Here is a 25,668-nt window from a genome sequence, read left to right on the forward strand (position 1 = left end):
CAGTAAGCCACTCAAAATAGGAAAGAATGAAGAGACAGAGCCAAAATGAAAGCAACACCCAAATGTGGATGTGACTGGTGATGGAAGTAAAGTTTGATGCTGTAAATAACAATACTGCATAGGAACCTGAAATGGTAGGTCCATGATTCAAGGTAAATTGGAAGCATCAAGCAAGATATGGCAAGAGTGAAGATCAACATTTTAGGAATCAGTGAACTCAAAGGGACTAAAATGGGTGAATTTAATTCAGAAGACCACTGTATCTACTACTCTTGGCAAGAATCCCTTAGAAGAAATGGTTTAGCCCTCATAGTCAACAAAAGCGTCTGAAATGCATTTACTTGGATGCAGTCTCAAAAGTAACAGAATATCTGATCATTTCTAAGGCAAACCATTCAATATCACAGTAATCCAAGTATATGCCCCAACCAGTAATGCTGAAGAAGCTGAACGGTTCTATGAAGACCTACAATGACCTTCTAGAACTAACACCCAAAAAAGATGTCCTTTTCGTATAGGGGACTGGAATGCAAAAGCAGGCAGTCAAGAGATAGCTGGAGTAACAGGGAAATTTGGCCTTGGAGTACAGAATGAAGCAGCGCAAAGGCTAAGAGTTTTGCCAAGAGAACACACTGGTCATGGCAAACACCCTCTTCCAACAACACTAAAGATGACTCTACAAAAGGAAATCACTACATGGTCAATACCGAAATCAGATTGATTATATTCTTTGCAACCAAAGATGGAGAAGCTCTATACAGTCAGCAAAAACAAGACTGGGAGTTGCCTGGCTCAGATCATGAACTCCTTATCACAAAATTCAGACTTAAATTGAAGGAAGTAGGGAAAACCACTAGGCCATGTAGGGATGACCTAAATCAAATCCCTTACGATTATACAGTGGAAATCGGGATTAAATCCGATAGACAGACTACCTGAAAAACTATGGATGGACGTTTGTGCATTGTACAGAGGCAGGGACCAATACCATCCCCAAGAAAAAGAAATGCAAAAATGCAAAACAGTTATCTGAGGAGGCCTTACAAATAGCTGTGAAAAGAAGAGAAGCGAAAGGCAAAGGAGAAAATGAAAGATATACCCATCTGAACGCAGAGTTTCAAAGAACAGCAAAGAGAGATAAGAAAGCCTTCCTCAGTGATCAATGCAAAGAAATAGAGGAAAACAATACAAGGGGAAAGACTATAGAGATCGCTGCAAGAAAATGAGAGATATCAAGGGAACATTTCATGCAAAGATGGGCACTATAAAGGACAGGAATGGTATGGACCTAAAAGAGAAGAAGATATTAAGAAGAGGTGGCAAGACTACACAGAACTATACAAAAAAAGATCTTCATGGCCCAGATAACAACGATGGTGTGATCACTCACCTAGAGCCAGAAATACTGGAATGCGAAATCAAGTGGGCCTTAGTTAACATCACTTGGAATAAAGCTGCTGGAGGTGATGGGATTCCAGTTGAGCTATTTCAAATCCTGAAAGATGATGCTGTGAAAGTGCTGCACTCAATATGCCAGCAAGTTTGGAAAACTCAGCAGTGGCCACAGGACTGGAAAAGGTCAGTTTTCATTCCAATCCCAAAGAAAGGCAATGCCAAAGAATGCTCAAACTACCGCACAATTGCACTCATCTCACACGCTAGTAAAGTAATGCTCAAAATTCTCCAAGCCAGGCTTCAACAGTTCGTGAACCGTTAACTTCCAGATGTTCAAGCTGGATTTAGAAAAGGCAGAGGAACCAGAGATCAAATTGCCAACATCAATTGGATCATTGAAAAAGCAAGAGAGTTCCAGAAAAACATCTATTTCTGCTCTATTGGCTATGCCCAAGTTTTTAACTGTGTGGATCACAAAACTGTGGAAAATTCTCAAAGAGATAGGAAAATCAGACCACCTTACCTGCCTCTGAGAAATCTGTATGCAGGTCAAGAAGCAACAGTTAGAACTGGAGAAGGATCAACAGACCGGTTCCAAATCGGGAAAGGAGTCCATCAAGGCTATATATTGTCACCCTGCTTATTTAACTTATATGCAGAGTACATCATGTGAAACGCTGGCCTAGATGAAGCACAAGCTGGAATCAAGATTTCTGGGAGAAATATCAATAACCTCAGGTACACAGACTACACAACTCAACGCAGAATGTGAAGGACTACTAAAGTACCTCTTGATGAGTGAAAAAGGAGAGAGAAAAAGCTGGCTTAAAATTAAAACTCAATATTCAGGAAACTAAGATCATGGCCTCTGGTCCCATCACTTCACGCCAAATAGATGGGGAAGCAATGGAAACAGCGAGAGACTTTATTTTGGGGGGCTCCAAAATCACTGCAGATGGTGACTGCAGCCATGAAATTAAAAGACACTTGCTCCTTGGAAGAAAAGCTGTGACCAACCTAGACAATATATTAAAAAGCAAAGACATTACTTTGCCAACAAAGGTCCGTCTAGTCAAAGCTATGGTTTTTTCCAGTAGTCATGTATGGATGTGAGAGTTAGCCCATAAAGAAAGCTGTGCACTGAAGAATTTATGTTTTTGAACTGTGGTGTTGGAGAGGACTCTTCAGAGTCCCTTGGACTGCAACATCAAACCAGTCCATCCTAAAGGAAATCAGTCCTGAATATTCATTGGAAGGACTGATGCAGAAGCTGAAATTCCAATACTTTGGCCACCTGATTCAAAGAACTGACTCACTGGAAAAGATCCTGATGCTGGGAAAGATTGAAGGCAGGAGGAGAAGGGGACAACAAGAGGATGAGATGGTTGGATGACATCTCCAACTCGACGGTATGAGTTTGAGCAAGCTCCAGGAGTTGGTGAAGGACAGGGAAGCCTGGTGTGCCACAGTCTATGGGTTGCAAAGTCAGACACGTTAAGTGACTGAATTGAACTGATTGCTAAATTGTGTTTAAAGGTAGAGAATGACCAGATGTAATAAAAATATATATTTATAATTTTTTTGTCTTCTCTTGACAGAAAAAAAATTTAGAAATTCCAATGACATTCACACCTTTTTAAAGGATTCTTTTTTTACTTCTGCTGTCAGAAATGACCACCAATTTTAAAATGAGCACAATTTTGGGATTTGTCCTTACTCAGCTTAAGTTTGGACAAAAATACTTTGAACAGCTGCTTAAACAAAATCGGCAGAGCTATTTTTCAATTGGTTGTTTATATGTGAACAACACTTCTCTGGAAATTCTCTGGTAGTCCTGTGGTTGGGACTCCACGTTTTTACTACTGAAAGCCTAGGTTCAATCCCTTGTCTGGGAACTAAGATCCCACAAACCATTCTGTGCTGCAAAAAACCAAAAACAAACCAACAGACCTCCCACCCACCTACTTTATGTTTCAATAACACTTAGGCGATTTTTTATAGTACAGAACTAAGCTTTCAGTATTTCAAGGTAACTTGTCTAGACTAGAAAACTAATATGAAACTGATCAGCCTAAAAGGAATTTATATGTATAAATACAATTTTCCTGTATAGTATACACTGATGTATGATTAAAATCTTTTACAAAGCAAAATACTTCAAAGAAATTAAAAGCTCATCAGTTTTTGGATTGCCCCTTTTCATTTATAAGTGACATAAAAATACCACTACCACTTTTAACATGAATTTAAGATGGAAATATTTTCAAGAGAATGAGACACCACAATGAAGGCTTCATGAATAATTTATTCCATTTGAAGTTTTTTTTGTTTTTGTTTTTTTTTTTAAAAAGTATAAACCTTTTCATTTCCTCAATCACAATTTGTACAACTCAGTGTTATGGCATTCGGCAGCAATAGTGTTTGTTCCTTATTCTTTTTTTGTCACGTTAAAAAAAAAAAAAAAAGCAATTGGACCATATTAAATGTCACTGCTAAACAACTTTAAAACGCCCCTTCATAAAGTGACCAAGCTATTTTGAGAGAGTTGATGCTGACATGTCCAGTAATGACATTACAATTTATAGTTTAAACTCAGTAACTTTAAGGTCCACAAATCCAGTTTACTCTGAAAACTAAAGCTATTTTAAAACTTCATGAATACATCAACCTGAGGAGTATTTTAGGTCCCAAATCCAGTTTTAAATTAATACTCCACAAAAAAGAAAACACATATATAAAAATTTAAACCACAGTTCTGGGCCCATTAAAACATCAAGAAAAACTGAATGGTTAAGATTTTCTAGCATATTTTTTTGAGGGTTGCAGGGAAGCAAAAGAATTTTATGTCAAAAACATTTTTCCTTAATTTAGACAAACTAAAGTCTTAAAGGAAACCCAGACCAAAACATCACTCATGAAACATTAAATGTATTAATAGACTGATACGTGATGCCATAGTGGATGAGTAGCAAATTATATGATGCAACAGCATTTAAAAACTTCATTTTAATGTATTCAATTTGAACATTTTAAATAACGCAACATAGTATTTTGATATTACAGTATTAACATAGTGCTTGATTAAAGATCTGCAAATCTTTGTAGTAACACATTAAGTTAAAAAATTACCTCAGAAGGTAAATATGAAGACGAAAGGAGAATATTTAAATACAGTAATCTGTGCCATACTGACAATTGAGTACGAATACAGCTGAGGATAGTTGACTAAGTAGTAAGAGCTTAATTTTTAGTGGTTTAAGAAAAGTTAGAAAGATTTAAAAATTACAGCTACTTTAAAATTTAAGGATTACATATAAGTACACTTGGTGGCCTTGTGGCCAAACAATAAGGTGTACAGAAATTTATTCATACAGTGTTAATTCACAGTCCTGATAACTGAATGGCTTGCATAAGAAAGGTATGGCTAGATGTTTCTCACTGGCTGGAAGCAGACATTATATAACTAATCCTTTAAAATGCCAAAATACTCAACTCCCACCCCACTTTGTAATGGATAACTGCACAAAAAACAGACATTAGCACTGTAACAAAGAAGTCATGGTGTTGGTGATCAACTGGTATAAAGTATATTACTTTGCTTACCTATTTAAACAAAACTTGTCTGTGACTACACTAGTAAGTCAGATCCATCATCCTGCACAAAGGGCTTAATTTTTTTTTTTTTTTCCTGAAACAAGTTTCCTGACCTTTTCGAATGGCTATTTAATAATTTTCCATTTGAGTGTGAATTTATATATGAAGGGAAGAAAAAAATCTTATCAGTAAATCCTATATATTTGGGAACTATTCCTTGATTCCCAGATAAAAAGGAATCATGTAATGGGTTCCTTTCTTATGGCTCCATATAAAAGAAACTGTCAGGGAATAATTTTTTAAAAATATGTTTTCAAACTGAGGTGTGGTTACTATAGATTAGTGATTTTAAACAACTGAGAGTATATTTTTTAAAGAGTCACTACTGAGATAATAAAATATATAAAAAAGAATACCATTTTAATACAAATTTCAAATAAGCATCTTTCCCCTCAAATCTCAGACAAGTATTTTTTTAAGTACAGAACAAAACATGCCAACATAATCTGTAGTGTGTTAGCATAATTTAAGAACAAATGCACAGATGTGACCTTTAAATTTTCACTTCAAAATAGGCTGACCACTGGGATTGCATTATAATTTTGAACAAATGATTGAAAACCTTTGTTACCAATTGTGTTTTCTCTATAGGAAAAACAAGACTTGCTAATGTTTTAATATACACAATCTGAAGAAGTTGTATTTTTCATAAGAAAGTGATATTTAAGCTAAGCATATAGTATTTACAAAACAAGTTTCAGTTTAAAAAAAAAATAACAAAACATACCAAATTACAGTTTTGTAAATACAATCCATTTTGTCCTTGTAGAGAATTAGTGAACATACAAATTCAGAATTTAGCTAGACTGCTTCCAAGAAAGACAGGTAGACTTGGCGACTGTGAATTCAAGTCAGCTACACAGGTAGGAGGCTAACTTGGACTCTCTTGTGAGCAGCACTGTAGAAAGGATTTTTTAAGGGGATAAAGGCTGCATAAAAGCAGTTTTCTTGGCATGTGCAAACAAGAAGAGGGAAAGCTGCATTGAAGGAAGGGGTGAATTAAAGTCCCTAAAATTCAAGTCCCTTCTTTAGGGAGGTGAGAACCTCCTTGGCATATGCCCTGCCTTTTCTGAGCTGTGTTATAGAAAAGTACAGACTCTGGTGTTTGGGACTGCCATCTCCAAACCAAGAAAATTAAATAAATAAAAAAGGCAAAAGGAAACAGGTTAAGTTTAGAAAATGGTTCTTTAACTAGTGGAATAGTCTGAATACCAGAATTCACTGAGAATCTATTTACACCACAGTTTGATTGCACACACACACCCATACATATGCATACTCTCACACACATTCCCAATCTTTAATTAAAAAAAAAAAGTCAAACAATCAAGAGTGACTGCTCTTAAAATAATTTGTAAAATGCCTAGAGCTGGGCTAAATTTCAACCTATAGCAGATCCTGAAGATAATTTTCATAATTAATAATACTCCCATGCCTAGATGTGCCACTGTTAAATCAAACAAAAAATTTTAAGCATGTAACATTAAACACCAAAATTAGTTTAAGCATTCAGTAGCAAATGTTTTTCTTGTAAAACTAAGTTTCTTTCACTGGAAATGGCCTGAAATATTAGTCATAGCCCTAAACCATAGTACAAAATATAACTGAAGAATTCTCATTTTTATTCTAAGTTAAACCACCTAACAATATCACTTGTATATTGCCATCATGTTATTCTGTAAAGGTGTGATCGATATAAAATGTTGTAAGACCCGGTACCTTTTCAATTTATAAACACAGTGAACTTCATTACTGTACATGTACTCTGCAACTACAGCTTAGCTGTAAATCCTCCACACACAATGGTATGGACATTATTTCCCCTCTATCCCCATTAAACTGTACATCAAGACAATACAAATTTACTGTCCCACCCACCCCCTTACAAAAAAATAATACTCTAAAAGCAACCCTACTGCAACTTTTTAATTAAGACGATTACATATATTTTAGACCAATTGCTTTAAAGCAAGAAGGCAGTATAAACCTTCTAGGAAAATTTTTATAAAAGAGGTTAAGAAATATAAGACAATTTATACATTTAAAAACTTACAATAAATAAGAGATGCAGGCATTTTTGAATACTAGATACTATAATCCAATACAAGAACATCTTGATGTTCTGAAGCCATATGTTGAAATTCATTGTTCCTCATGTTTCCTTCTCCATGCTTTTAATATTCATTTAACATGACTGGGTACTATGGCTCATTACTTTTCACAAATACTGTGACTGGAAAAAAAAAGGTTAATTTTGCTACGAAAATGTTATAATACGTTGTGTATGATCAGTCATCATCCTAAAGAGTTCAGTATAGTCAATGAAAAATAACAGGGTTATCGCCCCTCCCCCCAAGTCAAAACAATATTTGTTGAAGTAATAAGAATTAGACCCCATCACAAATGACTTTCACTGAGAAGATAACTGTAACTTAATGTTGCAGCAAAATCTTTTTCCTTGTTCTTTTCTTGCACAGTTCCATCAAATGAAGATCACAGCATATTCATGATAAAGTTATATAACTGATTCAGCACCACAAAATGAATTGGGAGACATGAGCGTCTGTCCTGGATTGCAGGGTCACAGGTTAGCCAGGAGAGTGCATTGTACTGTTCCAAAACAAACCTGAAAAGCAAGTAAACTAAGTCAGTCATGTATGTACCTACATTGTAAATTTTGGAAGCAAATTCGAAGATGGCATATAAGATTAAAAGTCATACACAGAAAAAAAGTTAAAGTATGAAACAGAGGGTCTTGGGGAGGTTAAAGAAAACTGATTTTCATTAAAATGTTCTCAGAGGTAGATTACATGTATTAGAAAGGAAAGCACTCATTCTGAATGACAATTCAACTAGAGATCCAAAGGTAACACAACTGTAAACTACTGCCCAAAAGGACAAAAATATGAAAGGACCAACATGATAATTCCTTCCAAGCTTAATGGTAAAAAGAACTGTACCTGAGGACATCTGAAGTCTGATTTGAGTCAAGTGGGTGGGAGTGTTTACTGTGAAGCAGCTCGTCAGATTGCACTGAAGGCACGTGGAGGTGCAAAGAGGCCTACAAAGTAACAGATAATCGGTCAGCCACATGGAAAAAAATCTGTTGGCTTTACCTTATTTTCCCAAGGTCTCCTCCTTGATGAAATATATTTTAGACTTATGTAATGAATGGGAGCCACTATAAACATGGCTATTCTTCTTGTTTAATTCATTATATAATTTTTAAGTGCATAACAAAATTTTTTCAGTTTCATTGCTTTTTAGGCCACATAATAATCCTACAAAAAGGATTTTTAACTATTTTCTATGTATAACCTGCCTAGATGTGTAAAGTAAACATTTAAGAAAGAACAAAACTGATAAACCTGAGTATAGTCTCTATGTAACATAGACTATGCAAATTAACCTAGGTCTAGCGCTGAAAAAAGTACTGTGCTAAGTAGCTTCAGTGTGTGACTCCTTGCGACCCTGCAGACCATAGCCCGCCAGGCTCCTCCGTCCACAGCGAATTTTCCAGGCAAGAATACTGGAGTGGATTGCCATGGCCTCCTTCAGGGGATCTTCCCAATTCAAGGATCGAACCAACATCTCTTATGTCTCCTGCACTGGCAGGTGGGTTCTTTACAACTAAAGCCACCTGGGAAGCCTGAAGTGCCAGAAGTAAGCATATGCAAATATTTTACCTATAAAGCTATAAATCTTAAGCAGAGCTACTTTCAGTGGCTGGATGAAGCACAAGCAAGAAATCAAGACTGCCAGGAGAAATATCAATAACCTCAAATATGCAGATGACACCACCCTTATGGGAGAAAGTGAAAAGGAACTGAAGAGCCTCTTGATTAAGGTGAAAGAGGAGAGTCAAAAAGTTGGCTTAAAACTCAACACTCAAAAAATGAAGTTCATGGCATCCCGTCCCATCACCTTATGGCAAATAGATGGGGAAACAATGGAAACAATGACAGACTTTACTTTCTTGGGCTCCAAAATCACTGTAGATGGTGACTGAAGCCATGAAATTAAGACGCTTCCTCCTTGGAAGAAAAGTTATGACCAACCTAGACAGCATATTAAAAAGCAGAGACATTACTTTGCCGACAAAGGTCCATCTAGTCAAAGCTATGGTTTTTCCAGTAGTCGTGTATGGATGTGAGAGTTGGACCATAAAGAAAGCTGAGCGCTGAATAATTGATGCTTTTGAACTATGGGGTTGGGGAAGACTCTGGAGAGTCCCTTGGACTGCAAGGAGATCAAACCAGTCCATCCTAAAGGAGATCAGTCCTGAATATTCATTGGGAGGACTGATGCTGAAGCAGAAGCTCCAGTACTTTGGCCACCTGATGCGAAGAACTGACTCACTGGAAAAGACTTTGAGGCTGGGAAAGACTGAAGGCATAGAAGATGACAACAGAGGATGAGATGGTTGGATGGCATCTCCCAACTCGATGGACGTGAGTTTGACAAGCTCCGGGAGTTGTTGATGGACAGGGAGGCCTGGCGTGCTGCAGTCCATGGGGTCGCAAAGGGTTGGACACGACTGAGCAACTGAACTGACTGACTGACTGAGCACCTTAGGTAATACAGTGCACAGATGCATTTTTTGCCCATCCCATTTCATAGTGGAGGCTTAGTAACAACTCATACACTCACTTAGGTATGGCAATCAAGAGTAAAAGAAAGGAATGTGGTACTCTTCTTCACATTTCAATTAAAGAAAGTGAACTGTTTTGTTTGTAAGTCAAAATATATAATAGTGTTAAGCTATGAAAAGACATAGTACTGACTGCAGAAACTCTTGACAGATCTCATTCGGTGTACGACTATAAAAGGTACTATTTTATATTGAGATGCGCTCTCCTCTACAATTGCAATAATACGTGTAAAATTTTGTGTTGTGTATTTAGAAATATAACCAAAAATATGTTTCAACTGCCCATGGGCCCTTGATTTATGAGTTATAAGCAAAAGTCTTTCATATGGCAGATTATAACAAATAAATGAATGTAATTAGTAGCAGTGCTCTAATTTCAATGATAAAAAGATTTTTTTAATCATCTAGGTAACCTTTTTTTCCCAAGACAAGAGAAACATACCAAATGATTTTATTGCCTATGGTATAGAAATAAAATGGAATGTATGAAAAAAAAAAGGTGAACAAAATTATGGTAAGTTATGCCTTACCTGGTAATTCAGACCAGAAGTCCTAATCTTGTTACACTGTATCTGAGGGTGAATGCCCACTTTACACTATCCTCTCTGCAAATAAATATTGAGTAGAAAAGAATCTGGATAGTCCCTTGGACTTCTTATAAAGTGGTGTTTCTTAAAAACATGTTCTGTGAAACACTATTATTTGCTGCTGTTTTTCAGAGCTTTTAATGTGTATGGTAATAACAAAAGAGAGCAGAAAGCACATGGAGCACTTCCTAAAGGAGCAAAGAACCCTTTGTTTTGTAGAAACTCCAAGGATTACTACAGAAGTGCAGAAATCCCCCTGGGAACACGTTCTTGTAATGAGACACAAGACCACTACACATACACTGGAAGGGGTAGAAAAGTCTTATGCTAAAACTATTACCTTGGCCAACACTCTCTAAATATATTATCTCACTAACAGTCAATTCAGATCAACAGCTCTTGTATTCTTCATGAATGTGCTACAGAAATTCACTGTTTAATCAAAATGTGACTGACTCAATGATATGTGAGCCAAGGGATTCAGATTTAATAGTAACAGGCTTAAAAGACAGCAACAAGCTTACTGATTCAAGTACCCACTAAATATAATCCTAAAAAACGAAAGTATATACTATTCAACTTTCATCCTACAAATAAAAATCAGTTGGCAAGTACTTAAGTTAGCATAATTTATGGAATAAACCAGTCTACTTCTGGTGGGTTCATACAAGAGTAAGTGAAATCAGATCTGCATTTGTTATTTTGGAAAAGTAGTAGTAGCAGCAGGAACAAACTCTAGATAGAGCTTTCACATTTCATTTTACCATTTTATAATTTATCTCCACCTTGTTGTATCACTTGAAAATTAATTTGTTTTGATAAAATAAGTCACTATGGGTCTGAGAATACCATTACTTGAAAACCACTCAATAGTTTTAACACAGCAATTTACACAAAGCTAGCAAGCTTTTTTAAGGAGGTAGGGAAATGCACCTAAATAGTAAACATTTTTACAAAGATTATGAATCCTTTAGTTCTCAAAATAATGATGCATAATAGGAGTATACTATGATATAATTCAAAGAATAACATTACATAATCATTAAAAGATCCAGTTTTAATCAAGTCTACTACCAATTTATGACTTTGGACAAATGATTTTTTCTGAACTTTTAACATGCTCACTGAGAAAATGAAAAGGTTAAAGGTATTTTAATACAAGGTTTCTTCTAGCTCTAAACTCTAAATGTGCAGCTAAAAATAATTAAGAGCAAGGGTCTCAGATAGTCCATTTAAAGTTATTTAAAAGTTTAAACTTAATATAAATTTAAGAATTAGAATTGTTTCATAATTATTCTCTTTGTTATTTTATCTAGAGAGTTATATGTGATAATGCATTTAAGACCTCAGACAAAAGCTAAAGACTTCAAAACATCACTTCCATACTTCTTAGGACTTAAGTGGTCAATCAGCATCACTCAGGAACTGGCCAGAAAAAAAATAAGAGCAATACCTTAAGAAAAAGGGGACACTGATATTGTGCTTGAGGACATGCTGACCAGAACCAGTCAGGTAAGGGACCCGCTTTGGCAGTTGATACAAAGTAACCAAGGGCCAATGGTTGCTGAAGAATATTAGTTACTTCATCATGAGATTCTGTTGAAAGTAGTCGATCAGTACCTTGACCCTTAAAAAGACAAAATTAAAAATATGTTAATTCATTTACTATAATAGCTATAAATACAGAATGGTTTTTTACTATCAGTCTCATTATCTAATTACTTCAATTTAAAAAATACTGGATATTTTAAAAAATCAATTTGCTATGTATCATAATTAGTAATAGCATTAAATAAATGAATTTTAAGAGTTTTAAGAAAATATACTATTTTAACAAGTTTGTATTATTATGCCAAGCACATGTTCAGCATGTGAGTGTGTGTATAAATCTTTGTAGCTGACTCAAAAGTACAAAACATTCAATGAACTTTCTAACTTATTTCCTAATACCCTCTCAACTAATTCATGATCATATCCCAATCCAAAAGGTGGACTGAATTTATCTTTGTTCATGTAGCACTATCTATAAAATGCAATTAAGAGTCATTTGGAAGGCATTATGGCAATGCTCAGATCCTTTAGACTAGTTAACACATTCTTTGCTATTTATTTTAAGGAAACAGATAAAAAGAAAACTGATATATCAACAGGAAATGTTCACTGCAATTATTACCTACAACAGAAAAAAATAAAAGATTTAAGTGTCCAATATTTGGGGAATATGTAACAAACTAGATAGTACTGCTGACTCAATGGACATAAATTTGAACAAACTCAGGAGATAGTGAAGAACCCAGGAGCCTGGCATGCCGTGGTCCATGGGACTGCAAAGAATTGGACATGACTTAGGAACTGAACAGCAGTGAGAACAAACTATGGTAAAGGAACAATGCAATTAAAAAGCTGCTAAGGGAATTCCCTGATGGTCCAGTGGCTAGGACTCAATGCTTTCTCTGCCAAGGATGCAGTTTCAGTCCTGATCTGGGAACTAAGATCCCACAAAACTGGTTCTATTAAACTGGTATGATTATTGGTGCTTTTCCTTATTTGTTTCTTTTTTTCCATCATTTCATTTCTTTCCACTTAAAAAAGAAAAAGGAAAGGATGCAAAGTAAGGTCAAACAAAGATCCTTCTTTAAACATATGTAAACATATGCATATTACAATAATTAAATAACCACTATATATATAATTTCATTCAAATAATATTATTCAAATGAAGCTCAAATAGTTTTGAGTTCAAACAGAAGGATAAGACAAAATGTTTCTGTAAGTGGTAAAAATAAAAAGGGGAGGGGTCGGTGTTTTTTCTATTTTTATGGGAAAATCAGTATTTCCTTTATGTTCCTTGTCCACAGCTCTGATATGAATGGCAGCTCTTAGAGTCATATCCTGTTTTTCAGATAATCTAATCCTATTTCTACATAGAAGCTATGGTGAAGTGGCAGGAAAACTAAAAGAAGGATTAATGCCAAGTAGTCTAGAAAATACAAAGTCAGAGAAAGAAGAACCTTAGAGACCCTCTTAATAATGTACAACTCTCTGTGGTAGAAGTACATGAATGGACTGTTTTAATTTTCTTGCTAATTTTCAAGGGAAAAAAGTGTTCTCTCTCATTGATATAATCCATTACTAAGTTAATGAATGACATTTAGATAAACTGAATTTATAACAGGGTTACCTTGCCAGCATCACCGCCATGGGGGTAATGAGATCCTGGAGAATGAACAGGAGAACCCGTTGGAGATGCAGGAAGGATATTAATGATATCAGGGTCAAGATCATCTCCTGTGTCTAATAAATCAAAGATACCCATTCCATCTGCTCCATCTATGAAGAAGGAAGAAAAAATTAAATATTCCCTTTTTCATATCCCACAGTCATTTACAAGAAAGGATTAAAACAATGGATCTTAACCAAAATGAGTTAATGTAATCAACATTTAGTGAATGTCTACCATGTGCCAAATAATCAACTATGCATAAATAAACATGAGACTGCTTTGAATAATGGTCCCTCCCCAAAATGCCCACATCCTAATTCCAGAAACCTTGAATATGTTACGATAAAGAACTCTGCAGATGTGATCAAACTAAAGGTCTTGAGATGGGGAGATTTTTCTGGATTATCCAAGTGGGTCCAATGTAACCAAAGGGGTCCTAATAAGAGGGTTAAAGTAAGCTTAGAGTCACTGAAGATGTGACTGTATTATCTTGCTGGCACTGAAGATGAAAAAAGGGACCATGAGCAAGAGATGTACATGGTCTCTAGAAGTTGTCAAAGACAAGGAAACAGATTCTCCCTTAGAGCCTCTAGAAAGAATCAACCCTGTAGATACCTTGACTTTGTATTTATAGCCCAGTAAGAATAATTTTGGACTTCTGACTTCCAGAACTGTAGGAAAATAAATGTGTGTTGTTTTAGGCCAATAAGAATGTGGTAATTTGTTACAAATAGCAACAGGAAACTAACACAAATGCTGGGAATGAAAATGTATTTAAAATGAGACTAGTCAGAATAAATTCCTTAATTCTTTATTATTAAAATACTCAAGTTACTGTATACACATTAAAAGAGGAGAATAATTATTACGCATACTTTTGACTTTAGAGATGTGCCATGTTCTAAGGTAACTCAGAGCAACAATGGAACATCACTTATTTTCTCTTGTACTAAAATGCAATCTATACAAGTACATCTAGAAAAGTTATAAATTACTATACTCTTTTGGTAAATCAAAATAGAAAAGAATATAAAATGACCTGCAAAGTTTACATACAGGTAACTCAACAGTATGTACATAAACTGTACAAATATTTTATGACCAATGCTGCCTTTTAACCTAAGTAAACATCAGGGACTTCCCTGGTGGTCCAGTGACTAAGACTGAATTCCCAATGCAGGGAGTCTGAGTCTGACTCCCAGGAAACTAGATTCCCAAATGCCACAACTAAGAGTCCATATGCTATGAGCAAGACTCAGTGTAGCCAAATTAATTAATCACTCAAAAAATAAGTAAACATTTATGGGGTAATTCACAGCATTAGTTCTGATATCAATAAAGCAGAAGAATGGTATTAGTCTCCTGTAGCAGTTTAACAAATTTCCAAAAACATGTTTAAACAACAAACATTATTTTCTTCCAGTTCTGGAGGTGAGAAGTCTAAATTCAGTTTTACTGGGTTGAAATCAAAATGCTAGTCATTAGGCCAAAAATCTAGGTATAGGCAGGGGTGTGCTCTCCCTCAAGGCTCCAGGAGAAAAATCTGTTTCCATGTCTTTTCCAACATCTATTCCTATTTGCCTTGGCTCATGCTCTTTCCTCCATCTTCAAAGTCAGCAGCAGTCATTTCTGACTCTGCTTTCCTCTGTTCCCACTACACGGTCCTCTCCTCTTTTGTGTACAGTCAAATTTCTCTTCTATGGATATATAAGACTGCGTTTCAGGCCCAGCTGCATAAGCAAGAGTAATCTCTCCATCTTAGAGCTTTACTCAGATCTGCAAGCACATGCATATAATGTTAACAATCACAGGTTTCAGGAACATATACAGGACACAGATGCTTTGGGAGGCATTATCCAATCTATAATCAGTCAGAATCACCCAGATTTATTTTATATCTGCAAACCTCTAGAGAACAATTTGACTTCCCTGGTGGCTCAGATGATAAAGCGTCTGCCTACAATGCAGGAAACCCAGGCTTGATCCCTGGGTCAGGAAGATCCCCTGGAGAAGGAAATGAGAACCCACTCCAGTACTCTTGCCTGGAGAATCCCATGGATGGAGGAGCCTGGTGGAATACAGTCCATGGGGTTGCAAAGAGTAGGACACGACTGAGCGACTTCACTTTCACTTTTCAGAGAACAATTCACTTACCATTGTTGGGATTGAAAGCTAAGTCTAAATTTTCGGTGGTATAAGTAGCTGAAGCTACTTGCACAGAAGCAGAAGTTGGAAACACAAGTATATGAGTACATGATATATCCTGTGGGGTATTAAGCTGAGACGTCTGCATGTTTAGAGTGGAGCTTCTTCCGAATACAGAACCAGTTGACACAGAATCTGAAAAGAAAATGAAAGGTATTTTTTTCTTTTAATGAATGAAGAATCAATTTTACGTAATACTTAGAAACTTAAGTACATAAGAATTAAATCTGACATAAACTAAAGATAGCTAACCTGGCATGATAACAAAAGAGCCTTGGGGTTCCATTGCTACCAAGCAAGCACTGAGAATGCTAGGAGAGTCTGCAGCAGATATACCACACATTCTACACATGTCTTTCAGCCTTTTACTTAGAGACTGCAGGTTTCGACGACTCAGCAAACAGCTCCAATCTGTGGGTATCAACAGTAAATAATAATAATAATAATATCCAAAGTAAAAGCACTGTTACCAACCTAGAGAACAAAAGTTAAAACATAATGGTTTTGAAATTAATGTACTCCTCAAGAGTCATCAAGTCAAAAGTCTATTACTGATATGTCTCAACATCTTTTACCCCCTAACTTCAATATATGCTGATAACAGTATGTACTGAATATAGGATGAGTTGACTAATAAGCAGAAAGGGGATAAAACTGGAAGATGACAAGAATAGCAGTAAAAGCACTTATATAAAATTGCAGTAAGTTCTCTTAAAATTTGAGTTAGGCCATTTGGGCGCTAGACAACAGAATACTAGGTTTTTATTACCTTTTGCATTTTATTCAGTACCTATTCCTAGATATGCTTTGAATAGTATATGAATTAACATAAAACAGAAATTTAAGTATTAAAAAATAAAAACAAAAATTTACCTTTTAATTCTCCATGACCAATCCTTCCTAGACGGCCAATTACAACTCTCCATGGCAATGAACTCATCTGTACAAGTCCTAAGCACCATTCCCAAAGTTTCTGTAGACCAAATCTTCTAGCAGACCCTTTTTTCCGACGAGCTCTGTTGTATGGAATAGAGACAGTCATAAATATTTCTAAAATTCCAATGATGACATTTCAAAAGAGCTCGAATTTGTGAAAAATTGGTTCCTTCATTTTAATGCTTGACATTTTTTCACAACTCCTAAATAAGAATACATATAAAATTACAGGTTTGGTATGCTAGTTTACATTTTGTTTAATACATGCTAAAATATATACTTAAAATTAAAAAACTATTCACAAATTATCAAAATTCATCAAAAACAGTGCTCTACACCAGAGACTGGCAAGCTCATTCTTTAAAGGGCCAATATTTTAAGCTTTGCAGGCCATCAAAACTCTTCTGCAACAACTCAACTCTGCTGCTGCAGCATGAAACAGACAACAGTTACACAAATAAGTGTGGCCAGATATGGCCCCAAAACTGGAGTTTGCCAACCTCTGCTTCATACATTAAATTGAAAAATGTCAAAAAAAAAAAAAGAAAAAGAAAAATATCGAACAAATTCCCCCATACTTCTCAGAACAAACAAAGCTGTTTTCTGCATGCATGTCCTTTATTAGGCCAAGTACATAAACACTCTCTGGAGAGCAATAGTAGCTATCATTTGTTGAGTACTTACTATGTACCAAGCAGCAGCCTAACTAACTTATATGTAACACCTCATTTCATCCTAAAAACCCTTATAAGGCAGATAAAATTATCCTCCTGATTTTACAGAAAAGTAAGCTATAGCTCAGTTGGGTAAAGTAATTTTCTCAAGATCACACAGCCAATAAGCCAGGATTTGGATTTGAATCCAGATCTCTATGACTCTAGCACTGGACCTCTTAACCATCATCTCACTTTTACTTTCAGTAAAATGGCAATATACTATCTCTGTATTGGGAAGGTAGTATTATTATTTCTCTATTCTCATTCTCATCCTTCATAGATCAATATTTCTATATCTGTTTCTTCAGCGCCACTATACCCAAATAATCAATTTTTTTTGCATACAACCAATTTCTGACCTTAGAACTACAGACTGTTTATAAAAGAAAGAAGAAAATAAAGGAGAGAACCAAAACTGAAAGATCAAAAGTTATTTCATGGACTTTTCACGTTCTCTTAAGCAATGTTCACTAGCTTTGAAATATGGTATCAGTATGTCTATTAAGTGATAACTCAATACAAGGTTCATCTGTTGTAAACTATTAGTCACAGCCTTCATGAATAACTAGTCATGATACCTAACTACTATCAAGAAGAATTCTAAAGAGGGCCACCATTTTCAGAAGACACTCTAATATTTAAATAGTAAAATTTTTAATTGTTTTTTGTTTAGTCACTAAGTCATATCTGACTCTTCTGTGACCTTCTGGACTGTAGCTGCCAGGTTCCTCCATTCCAGGGATTTCCCAGGCAACAATACTGGAGTTGGGAGCCATTTCATTTCCCAGGGGATCTTCCTCACCCAGGGATCAAACCTACGTCTCCTGCATTGACAGGTGGATTTCTTTACCACTGAGCCACCAGAGAAGCCCCAAATTCTCAGTGAATAAAGTTAATTCAGTTTATTAGGGACTGTATCTTAGATGGTACCTGAGAAAAATAAATGTTCTAGGATGCTTTACTGGATTTTAAATTGCAAATGACCTTCTAGTCCCATGTTTCAAAATTTGTTAGGCTAAAATCATTACCTCAAGGTTTATTATATACAATTTAGGGGCTTTAATCTCTTTTGTCTATTTAATAGATTAATCAAAATTATTAATTCCCTTATATAATATAAATATTCACTATAAAAGAAATGAAATGTACCCATAATCCCAAGACTTTATATAATGATACATTTAAGAAAATAAAATACCTGTTTGGGACATCAATGTTAATGATACAAGTTTCTAAAAGTTCTCCATATAGATCTGTGCAAGATGCAAGAATCCATCTTTGATCATGTGATAAACAGTAGCCCACGAAAAGAACATTATATTTCTGTCCAGGTTCCCCAAAGGTTTCTCCTAGCTCTGTTTGTTTATCCTTCACTGGAGCCAGGATAAAAGGAGGTGTGTAAAGTCGAATACACTCTGGTCTCTGTAGAATAAAACGTTAAGTTACTATGGCACCATACAAGTGCAGAAAAACTTTTTATTGAAAATAAAAACCCATTACAAGATAACTGGAAAATAAGAACTAAAAAGAAACCTGCACTTAGTTTTGCATAAAATCATACAAAGTAGTCATTTAATAACTTTGGTTATGGAAAACATACATCAGGACTTTTAAGAGCTGTTTCCATGGCTAAACCTGGACCAAAACCAGTCAATGTTTTCACATTGGTTGATGTTGGAAGTGGTCTCCGACACTGGGTAAAGGCCGAAAAAGCCAGAGATTTTAAATGCTGGGTATAGATTTGTCTATCTTCATGCTTCACAGGTTGCAACAGGTACTGACAGGGAACAATCTAAGAATTAAAGGCAAATAGTACAAACGTTAAACTTTTAAGAAGAGATAAAAAAAGAATAGTAGGTTTAAAACTCTAAAAAATTTTTTAGAAAATTTAAACAGAACCTAAGTAAAATAATAAAGAATTATACTTTCTTATCTAGTATATAGATTTTTAATAAATACTCAATTATACTAATGAGTTATATAAAAATCTTTAGACATTTCTACGTAGCAGCTATATTAATACTGCCACAGTCCTATTGCAGTCTATAAAGAAATAATTCCAATTCTTTTCATACAACTTAATGTGTGGTTAGTTTTTCTCTACTTTTACTTTATAACCAGTCTTATTTAGAACTCTAGCTTATTTCAGACCATTCTTGATTTTCTTATTTAAGCCAATGAATTTAAAAATTAGTTCATATAAAAGTAACACAGGAGAAACATTTACCCTACTTAATGCAATCTTTTTATTCTCCATTATTACTGTAGTATGACTGCAAGTTTATCTTTTATAAACTCTCTAAGATTTCTAATATCATTTAAAATGAAGTCAATAAATCTGGCTTTTAGAGAATCAATCTAGATATAGAATAGTAGCTGTGAACTATCAGGACCAAATTGTTTTAAATAAACTTGTAACATTTATCATTCTTACCTGTACAGAAACAGTATTCTTAATATGAGGAGGAAGAGTCTGGACCATTTCCAGAAAACATCGAAGTAACCCCAAAGTCCATACATTAGAAGAACTAGTGCTCTCATCTTTATTTTCATATGTAAAAGGGTCAATTATATAAACAACAATTGCAGGTGGATAAGTGATTGCATGTGAATCACCATCTGTGGGAATGCCCACTTTGTCTCGATCCATTGTGCTAAAATTTGAAGTAGAAATAAGACAGTTAGGGAAAAATCTGTACTCCACCTTCTTAAAATAGCATCAAAGGAGGTTCTTATCCTCTCCCCACTTTGGGGGTGGGGTGCTATCGAGAGCCTCTCTAAAAATGAGGGACACCATTCCAAAGAGAATCATAAATGTACACAATTTCATGGTGTACAAAGACCTTTGGCATTAAGAGGTTTGCAATTAAAAGAAACAGAATTCTTAAAACCACAGAGTATAGGAAATGTCAGACAGTGTAGTGCTTATGTGCTAAAACTGAGACAAAAGTTAAGTTAAATGAGCCGCCCAAGATCACAAGGCTGTCTAGAGGCAGAGCTAGACCAAAAAGAAACCAGTTTTCCAGACTTAGTCAGTGGTCTACTACCTTTTTAGAAAATACACATTCATTTCATACTTCATAACTTCACTGGTGATTAAGCTTCATTCTTTGATGGCGGTATGAGTTTTTAAAACTCCAAATCTATTATAGATATTAAAGATGGAAGGATCTAGCTGGGTAATTAAGAGTTTGTTTTTAATCACATTTCTAACTTTGGGGAAAACTGCAACTGGGAGCTGAAAGATATAACCAGGCTCAGGCTAACCTAACCTATAAATCAAAAGGGAATATCTTCTTCATAAAAAGAACAGAGCTGTCATCATCATTGTTGTTGTTGTTATAAATAACAAATGTGATTGGAAGCATTTTCTGAGGCACACAATGTACATTATATCCTTCTGCTCCCACTTTCCGGATAAGAAAACACCAGCTCAAAAAGGCTAGGTAACTTTCCTAAAGTGATAGCCAGTAAACGACAGAGCAAAGATTCAAACCCTGGTACAACTCTTATGCCTCTGAACAGGGTCATTCAATAGTGACTTATAAATCACTAGTGATTTGCACAGGCAACTCAACTTGACAATTATGTCACAGAATAGACTCAAACATCACAGGACAACTGGACTAGACAGTTTTCAAGGTCTTCATTTCCACTCTGAGATTCTATGACAAAGACTTTACCAAGAGTCTTCATCATAATTTTATAGGTAAAATATTCAACATTAAAAACTAAAATTTCAAGGGTAAGATCAAAGGCTCTTCTATATTCTTATTCAGATAGAAGCGGCATGTATTTATATTTCTGCGAAATTAGTATATTTAAAGATACCTTTCAGACACATCAGGATGTGGCTGAGTGGGAACTGAAGACGACTCTCCAGAAATGCCAGCTGTTTGTAGAGCTGATGGAGGTTGCCCTCCTAGCTGGCTATTCGGAACTGTACTTGCTTGTGTAGACATGGATCCCGCAGCACTACTGTTCATAGTGCCAAAAGGTGGAAATGAAGGTAGTTTATTTGATGACATTCCACTATTCAAGCTGGAGGACAACGAAGATGAAGTTGAAGTTGTAGTCAAGGTTGAGTTAGCTGTGGCAACTGAAGAAGACATGGCAACACCTGAAGACATTGTCATAGTGCTGCTCACTGTAGACGCTAGGGTGGCAGATGGAGTATTAGCATTTCCAGTACTTGTCATCTGAGGTGGTGTAATCAAAGACTGACTTGTAGGGGCAACTAAATTTGGCTGGGAAAGTAAAGAGCTGTCCAATGGCTGGGAAGCAAGATAAGGACCTAAAGAAAATAAAAACAAGCAGGATATTTAATTCTTTATTTCACTAACTGGTTCTTTAGTTACTATGTGAATAATAACTAGTGGATACTAATTACCCTCTCCCTAAGTTGCCTGCCAACAGTGTAGCGCACACTAGCTTACTATTCCCCCTAGAAAGTGAAAAAAATGAATTCTGAATGGAATTGAAAACCACTTTCAATTGAAAAACCAACAGATACAAAATAAAAAAAATGATTTCTATGAAATATCCAGCAAATTTTCATTAAACCATTCAAAGAGTTCCCTGGCCACAAATTGAAAAGTGACTATATTGGGGACTAATTCAATATAAAACAGAGGGGTTCAAATTATGGAGTTCAAATGATAGGAATGTCTAATGAGGTTCAATGTTTTGGTTCTGTGTCTCTTTCGATTAAGTCTAAAGTAAGTCCATTGATATTTAATTAAGGGTTTTAAAAACAAGTCTCAATAACTGTCATTTTCTTAATTCCAACAAAGAACTATCTCTTGATATTGTAGAGGAAACTACAAGTTGTTTTTATCCCTAAACCATTAACAAATCAAGAATCTTAATGTTAATAAACAAAAAACACATATCTTCCTACTTGAAAGGAGCCCTATTGCAGTGATCAAAGTTTCTTCTGTAAAGGATCAGATAGTAAATATTTTTGGCTTTGCAAGTTACACAGTCTCTGTCACAACTACTTAGCTCTGATTTTAATATTAATAGCACAAGAGGAGGCCCAGACAACCTGTAAATAAATGAATGGCTGTGTTTCATTAAAATATTATTTACAAAAAACGTTGGTGGACTGCATCATACTTTGCTAAAATTGGCTAAAAATAAATATAAATTCAATACCTAGGTCATATCTGCAGACTTGTGCATAAAGCTTTAGTTTAGAAAATGCTTCACTGTTACCATCAGCTGCCTGAGAAAACCATTCTGCTACCAACTTTTCTGATAGTTTCTTTGATGCAGTAGATCCAACTCTCATGATCCCATCCGTCAATAATCGAGAAATAGGTCTATGTTGACCCAATCGACAACACTATAAACATATATACAGAAATCAGAATTAGTGAATTTGCTATAGTTTTTTTTAGTACATATGATAAAATAAAGCACTGAAGCTATTTGAAAAATAAGCTTTATCATTTAGAATTAACATTTGGAATAAAAATATCAAGGGTGAAACAGTGCCATAAGTCTTCATGCTTTTTACATTAGAAATCCATTAAATTTCTATCAAAGTTATCTCCAATGAAATAAAACACCTAGATAATAATAGCACCAAAACCACGTACTTCAAATAACAAAAACTTGCAGAATACAGAAGTAACTGAGTACAGATCTGCAGCCATTTTAAGTCGTATAACTATTTCAAATCATGTATATAAATACAAATATCCAGCTCTGCCTCTAATTCTGCTGGTCACTATGGTTTGTTATACGAAGTCCAATTTCAAATAGGTTTGCAACACTGGGTTACGAAAACTTATGACAAAGAATTTCTTTACTGTAAGAATTTCAAAGGCTTTAATTATCTAACATGTATAATAAATCTCTAAAAGGTAAATAGATACACAATGTCTCCCCAAGCCTATCTAACTATGGAATTTTTTTCTCGGAAGATTTTGCAGGGCTAGTGTTCTAAGTAACACTCTTTGGAAACACTTACTTTTATAAAACACACTACAGATATCTTGCAATTATTAAGCAGAATATTAATGAGGAATTAAACTGGCACAAAATAATGATTCAGATTGTAAAAGAAATTTTAAAGACTAGACTTCCAAGTATTTGTAGGAGAAGGAAAATACCATAAGTCCTTCATATCCTTAGGTTCTACAACCACAGATTCAACCAACCAACCATGGATCAAAAATATTTAAAAAAAAAAAAAAAAATCAAAAGTTTCAAAAAGCAAAACTTGAATTCCCCGCATCTGCAACTACTTACATAGCATTAGATACTGTAAGTAATCTAGAGATGATTTAAAGTATAAGTGAGGATGTGTTTTGATTATATGCAAATACTATGACATTTTCTATAAGAGACTGGGCATCCATAGATTGGGGTATCTGCAAGGGGTCCTAGAATCAATACACTCAGGATACTCAGGAATGACTATAAAATGAAGACTTTATGTTCCAGAGTACTTAAAATTTATAATCATTGCACTCAATGGTCGATACAACATAAGAATTATAACTTAAAAGACCAGCCAAGAATTTCAGAAATAAAATGAGTCTTAGAGAGGCCTATCATAGCTGTATTTTACTATGAGCAAAGTAAGGACTAGAGTCACTACCTGACGACCCAGAGGGATGGTGTGGGGAGGGAGGAGGGAGGAGGGTTCAGGATGGGGAACACATGTATACTAATTAAATAATTTTCTATTAAAGAAAAAAAAAAATAGAAAAAAAAAAAAAGACTAGAATTTTAAAAAATGTAATTTTTTTCCTAGCCATTTAACAACATTACCCTTTCTTTCAGAAAAAGATTATCTTAAATGGGATGTATATGCACACAATGTTTTCCCCTCAGTATGGCAACTTCCACCGTGAGTCATGGCATACACATCTAACAAAGGATCTGGGTCAAAGCTGTAAAGAATGTAACTGGCTGGTACAAGAACTAAACATCTAGCCTGACATCATAATTATTCTTTACCAATCAACTGAAATGTTCAGTATATTTTATATATAAAAACATGCAAATCATAAGGTGTTTTAAAAAGATCTTTTAAAGTACCTACCTCATATATTGCAGTAAGATCTCTAAAAAAGCTTTTGGCTCCATTTAACAAGGCTTCATTTTCTGGACAGAGTACAACATAGGCTATATCTCTTTGAGATCCATAGGGTTCTAGCATAAGTCTCTCCCAATAAGGGAGAGCAAATGGAGAAAGCACCAGAAAATCAAAATCATAACCCAACAAAAACGTGGGGATTGGCAGTGGTTCTGGGGATTCATCAGTTCCTAAATAAGAAAAGACATATTTTAAGAAAAGATCTAAAAGAGGAACATTTAAATGTCAAGAGTTAGTGAAGTTATTATTAGTAGTAAAAATATTTACTACTTTGTCTTTATTTAAAGACAAAAATGCCTAAAAGTCAGTGGCTGAGACTTTTACAGTTAGGAATTTACTAAAAATCTGTATGAAACATGTGACTTATACCTTCACTTAAATGAAAAAAAATTAATTTGGGTGAAACACTTATCAGTAGAAAAGAAAATATGGGACGGAGAGTTTTTTAAAATATCAGTTTCAGGTGTACAACATAGTGATTTGACATTTTTATACATTATAAAGTAATCACCAAAATAAGATGTTATTATTATTCACCACACAAAGTTGTTATAATTTTACTAACTGCATTCCCCATGTGTACATTACATCTCCATGATTTATTTATTTTATAGTTGGAAGTTTGTACCTGTTAATCCCTTTCACCTGTATCATTATCATTTTATTTTGAATAAATTTAGACGAGAAAAAATCTTTGCAGGCATAATGTAAAACCTGTACATATACAAACTGATTGATCTGGACCTCTGGTGGTCCAGTAGTTTAGAATCCACCTGCCAGCGCAGGGGACATGGGTTTAATCCCTGGTCTGAGAAGATTCCACACCCCATGTGGCAACAAGCCCATGTGTTACAACTACTGAAGCCCGGGTACCTAGAGCCCATGCTCTGTAACAAGAGAAACCACAGCAATGAGAAGCCCGCACACCACAACTAGGGAGTAGCCCCACTCACTGCAACTAGACAAAGTCCACACGCAGCAATGAAGAAACAGCAAGGGCAAAAATTAATCATAAAAATAAAATTTAAAACTAATAAATAAAAATGATTAATCTGACAATATAAATTTTAAATTGTGGCATGAAAAAACACTACTAACAAAGCCAAACAATTAAAAGCAAATCAGAAGAAAAGATCTGCAACACATATAACAAAAGGTTAATCCCCTTACCATAGAAAGGGAACCTATAA

General features: G+C 35.1%; 1 protein-coding gene across 2 annotated transcripts in view; it reads right to left on the reverse strand.

Annotated features, from left to right (window-relative positions):
* Positions 1–3,680: 3,680 nt before the first annotated feature.
* The window catches only part of MED13 (mediator complex subunit 13), a 96,547-nt gene continuing 74,559 nt past the window's right edge, over positions 3,681–25,668 (reverse strand). For both annotated transcript variants that reach the window (XM_086360560.1, XM_086360561.1), the window contains 13 exons: positions 24,425–24,648; positions 22,525–22,714; positions 21,199–21,661; positions 19,802–20,021; positions 18,968–19,159; positions 18,566–18,789; positions 16,589–16,731; positions 15,968–16,126; positions 15,665–15,850; positions 13,469–13,617; positions 11,741–11,914; positions 8,010–8,110; positions 3,681–7,675 (listed from right to left, as the gene is read on the reverse strand). In XM_086360560.1, coding sequence (XP_086216686.1) covers positions 7,543–7,675; positions 8,010–8,110; positions 11,741–11,914; positions 13,469–13,617; positions 15,665–15,850; positions 15,968–16,126; positions 16,589–16,731; positions 18,566–18,789; positions 18,968–19,159; positions 19,802–20,021; positions 21,199–21,661; positions 22,525–22,714; positions 24,425–24,648 — 2,558 coding nt within the window. In that variant the 3' untranslated portion in view covers positions 3,681–7,542. The remainder of the gene's footprint in view (positions 7,676–8,009; positions 8,111–11,740; positions 11,915–13,468; positions 13,618–15,664; positions 15,851–15,967; positions 16,127–16,588; positions 16,732–18,565; positions 18,790–18,967; positions 19,160–19,801; positions 20,022–21,198; positions 21,662–22,524; positions 22,715–24,424; positions 24,649–25,668) is intronic.

The sequence above is a fragment of the Bos grunniens genome, chromosome 19 (assembly GCF_055505025.1).
Source record: "Bos grunniens cultivar Pamir isolate PY7600 chromosome 19, Bosgru_T2T1.0, whole genome shotgun sequence".
NCBI classification, from domain to species: Eukaryota; Metazoa; Chordata; class Mammalia; order Artiodactyla; family Bovidae; genus Bos; species Bos grunniens.